The sequence below is a fragment of the Cervus canadensis genome, chromosome 26 (genome assembly GCF_019320065.1).
Source record: "Cervus canadensis isolate Bull #8, Minnesota chromosome 26, ASM1932006v1, whole genome shotgun sequence".
Lineage (NCBI taxonomy): Eukaryota > Metazoa > Chordata > Mammalia > Artiodactyla > Cervidae > Cervus > Cervus canadensis.
In genome coordinates this window covers 25,996,004-26,000,298 of record NC_057411.1, presented here as the reverse complement: position 1 = coordinate 26,000,298, position 4,295 = coordinate 25,996,004, and the positions used below count along the sequence as shown (strand labels likewise).

Sequence of the window (4,295 nt, the reverse complement as noted above, 5' to 3'; positions counted from 1 at the left end):
GTTGTTCTCTAGTTGTGGTGCATGGGCTTTTCTTTGCAGTGGCTTCTCTTGTTGAGGAGCACAGGCCCTAGGGTGAGGGATTTCAGAAGTTGCAGCACGTGGGTTCAGTGATTGTGGCTCCCAGGCTGGAGAGCACAGGCTCAGTAATTGCTGCACGTGGGTTTACTTGCTCTGCCGCATATGGGATCTTCCTGGACCAGGGATCAAAACCACGTCTCCTACATTGGCAACCGTGTTCTTTACCACTGAGCTACCAGGAAAGCCCCAGAATAATTTTAGATTTACTAAACACTTGTATAGATAGCACAAGGAGTTCCTGTGGACCTCGTATCTCCTCTTGTTGATATCTTACATAATTATAATCACTTGTCAAAACTAAGAAATCAGCTTTGGCACATTGCTGTTAAGTAAATTCCAGCCTCCATTTGGGTCTCACTACTTTCCATTAACGTCTTTTTTCTATTCCTGTATCCAATCCAGCACACCACATGGCATTAATTCATGTGTCTTTTGTCTCTTTAGAGCTGTGACAGATTCTCAGTTTTGTCTTTCATGAATATGATGGTTTTAAAGCATACTCATGAGTTATTTTGTAGAATGTTCCTCCATTTGGATTTTTAGGATGATTTTCTGATGATAACACTGGGATTATTGATTTGGGGTAAGAATCGTGAAGATGAAGTGTCCTTCTCATCACATCATATGAGTACATGATATTCAAGTGATATCAAGTGGTGATAATAACCTTAATCACTTGGTTAAGTGACGGATTCTCTACTGGAAGTTTGTTGTTTTTCCTTTTTCCTTACCTATTTTTTGGAAGTAAGTCACTAAGTCCAGCCCAAACTCAGGTGTGTGTGAGGGGGTTGGAATTAAACCCCACCTTCAAGAGGCTCCACTTATATTATTAGGAATCCTTCTGAAAGGAAGCCATTTCTCCCTGTGGCATCTGTTGTTTTGTTCCTTTAGTCTTTACTTTTTGTCTACTTTTGTATTATACAGGTATTTTCTTTTATTCCATTTTCTCCCCTTTTCAGATTTTTAAATCTAAAATTTTGCATTTTCTTTTTTCTTGCCACATTGCAATTTTCTTTAAAGCTTTCTCTAACAATGTATTGTATTTTGTCATATATTTTACTGTACAGTATGTATTTATTTCTACTGACCATTATTATTGTCATTTTAAACAACACAAACTGCTCCTGTTCTTAGGAATAATCTACTTCTCTATCTTTTTCTCCCAGCTTCATTAAAGGAAAAGAATTGCATAGCTGTTTGAAAAACCATTGTCAAAACAATTAATAGGAGCCCTTGTTGAAATATTGATAAAAGTTCAACAGTTTATAAAGAACTAATTTTGAATAACAAATTGGTCAGTGTGAAAAAAACAGCAATATTTTTTCATAAAACTAGAATTCTCAAAGAGGTTGAGGAGGGTAGTGTATCAAATATTCCTTCTCAAGTTAGAGAAAAATAAGGGAATAACAGCCAGGAGTTGGCATCAAGTTAGGCACAACCTAAGCCTAAGAGTATAATATCTTGAGCACCCAGTAGAAACTAAAGATCAAGAAGAATAAAACAAAGCCTAGTCATGTTATTTTTTTTGCAGAACTTTTATTTTCATGCCATTTAAAAAATGTAACAGTAGTTTTAACTTCTTTGTTCCAAAACAAAGAGAAACACCACATAGTAAACATTAAACAAGGCATTATGCCTTACAAGCAAGACATAAAATGTCCAAGGGAAATTTCAACATAAAAATGTTGACCACATAATATGAAATCATTTCAATAAATAACAACTGACATTCTTTTAAAAAAGTACAGAAATAGAAATGCACATACTTTCCCTGATTCTAATAGTGATTTCACTGTCTAATTGTATGAACTCCCCTCTCCCACTCACCACCTCCACCTCTCTCATAGTGCCTGGCACTTTATGGTCTTCCAATAAATACCAGTTGAATAAAACATTGAAAACTCATCATCTTCATATTAAATAACAATCAGGACTGGGTTATGTTTGATTTAACATAATCACATCTTTAAACACTAACATGTAAAAGACTAAAATACTAGCTTTGAAAAATAAATACATATATAAATAAATAGAACTCATATAAAATAGTCCAGCACATCAAGTCCTTTCCAGTTGTCCCTGGAAACCAGCCGTTCTCTTCTTCATTTTCAGTTCCTATAAGAGCAGAGATCACTTTTCAGGAACTGTCACGAATGAACTTCTTACTTCCTTCTAGGTCAGTTGGTGCTGCCCCTGCAATGAGAAAAGGGTTAGGGTTACAGGTGCTGAGGAAAGCTAATCTTCTTGTACAGGCCCCAAGGCTGGAGGGACTTCTGCATGCAGACCCTGGCCCAGCTCTGCACTCAGAAAGGTTTCTGCTCGCAGGGATTAAAAAACTTTCACAGGCATCCTAAAACTCAGGAAGCTTTCACTGCAAAGTCCTGCTCTTCACTGCTAAGTTTCTGAGGTCCCTGTTGCCCAAAACCCAGGTCTCCACTTTTCAGGTAGAAAACATTGAGAAATGGAGGTAAACAACATCTGTTCTTTAATGGGTTGGAAGCTTTTTACCATTTCTGGTTAAATTTCCTTATCTTTTGAAATCGCTCAGTTGTGTCTGATTCTTTGTGACCCTATGGACTGTAGGCCACCAGGCTGCTCTGTCCATGGAATTCTCCAGTCAAGAACATTGGAGTGGGTAGTCATTCCCTTCTCCAGGGGATCTTCCTGACTCAAGGGTTGAACCTGGGTCACCTGCATTGCAAGTGAATTCTTTACCTTCTGAGCCACCAGGAAAGCCCTATTTAATCTTTTAGGAACATACAGACTCATTTGAATGGGGATGGAGAGCAGGATCAGGACAGAGTGAGCTGGAAATAGCCTTCTGACACTACAGCAGATCAAATTTAATGGGGAAATAATGGTTTTTAGTCCTACAACTAAACTGTGGGTTTCCCGAATAATATTTTCAGGAGGTAGATGCCAGTATTTGAGACCAATGGCTCTAGTTGCAAGTAGGCATAAAATCCATGACTTACTTGTTCAGCATCTTATTGATGATTTTCTTAACCATGGGAGCTTCAGGGTTGAGACAAGCTTCCTGACCATTCTTGAGAGTGGCTCTGCAGAGAGAAGGGAGAATCGAAGTGAGGCAGGAGGTCGGGCTGCAAGTCTAGGCTGGGGCATCCGGACGGCGGGGGTGATAAGGACAACAAACAGTGGCTCTACTTACATGACTTCGGTTTGGCCGCAGTGGGGGCCCGGGGGCGTCACCTTCACGCTCTGGATGTTCTTGAGGTGAATCCCCTGCAAGGTCTGCAGACAATGGCAGCGCAGTTCGTTGACCACGGGCGCCCCTGAGGGAAGGACAGAGTGGGTTAGGGCTGTCCTCACAGGTACCCACCCGTCCCCGTCCCGCCCTGGGGATCCCGGGCGCCGGGTCTCACCTGCTGCGCGCCGGCCGGAGGCCACCAGGAGCAGGAGCAGCATCGCGGCGCGGAGGAGCCGGGGGGCGGCGGCGGTCGCGGCTCGGGCCATGGGTGTCAGCTCGGAGGGTCTGTGTCTGCGGCGGGAAGGCTGGCGGGAGCGCTGGCTGAGCGGGCTCTGTGGCTCCCGGAGCCGAGCGAACCTCTTTTATCCATGGTTGGGGCGGGAGTTGGCAGCCCCGGGCCCGGGGAAATTCCCGGACGCGCGGGTCATTCCCGGGTCCGGAAGGAAGGCTTGGCCCCGCCTGCCTCCCGGGGAGTCCACGCACGCGGGGTGTCCTCTGTGCCCAAATCCCCACGGGGGGAGTGAGTCGCCGCCAGGCTGGGGCTGCCTACGGCCGAGAGGGGTGTCGTGGGCGCCCGGACACCCCTGGTTGTCAGCGGGCGTTGTCAGGCTGATTAGACCAGCATAGAGATGCACCGCAGCTTAGGGGGGGTGTTACTTTCTTTCAAAGACACTTCTATTTTGGAGATTGAAAGAGTTGAGGCTAGAATGGCAGCCTTTGTTTGTTTGTTTTGTCCGTCTTTCCTCTTTCTCTTTAATTTGCGTTTTGTAGATTTTGTGAATCCCTGAAATACACGCACTGTTTAAAATAACATCTGTCATCTCAGTTTATATGTAAGAACCTTTGTTTAATTCCTGATGTTCTAGGATCAAAAATAAATCACGCTAGTGCCATTGATTTGTTTTGTTTTGAGATAGGGACTCCCGGGGAGGGCCAGGGACCTGACTATTAAACGGGTTGATCCCCTGTTTATTTTAGGATACTGTGTTGTAATCTCTTATCTGTCCTT

At 43.6% G+C, this 4,295-nt stretch overlaps 1 protein-coding gene across 1 annotated transcript; it reads right to left on the bottom strand.

Annotated features, from left to right (window-relative positions):
• Nucleotides 1-1,595: 1,595 nt before the first annotated feature.
• LOC122428375 (growth-regulated protein homolog beta-like) lies at nt 1,596-3,635 on the bottom strand. Its single transcript, XM_043448357.1, has 4 exons — nt 3,462-3,635; nt 3,248-3,371; nt 3,054-3,137; nt 1,596-2,271 (listed from the first exon to the last, which is right to left on the bottom strand). Exons 1-4 carry the CDS (start codon nt 3,550-3,552, stop codon nt 2,256-2,258), a joined length of 315 nt encoding a protein of 104 aa, XP_043304292.1. The 5' UTR covers nt 3,553-3,635; the 3' UTR covers nt 1,596-2,255.
• Nucleotides 3,636-4,295: the final 660 nt, after the last annotated feature.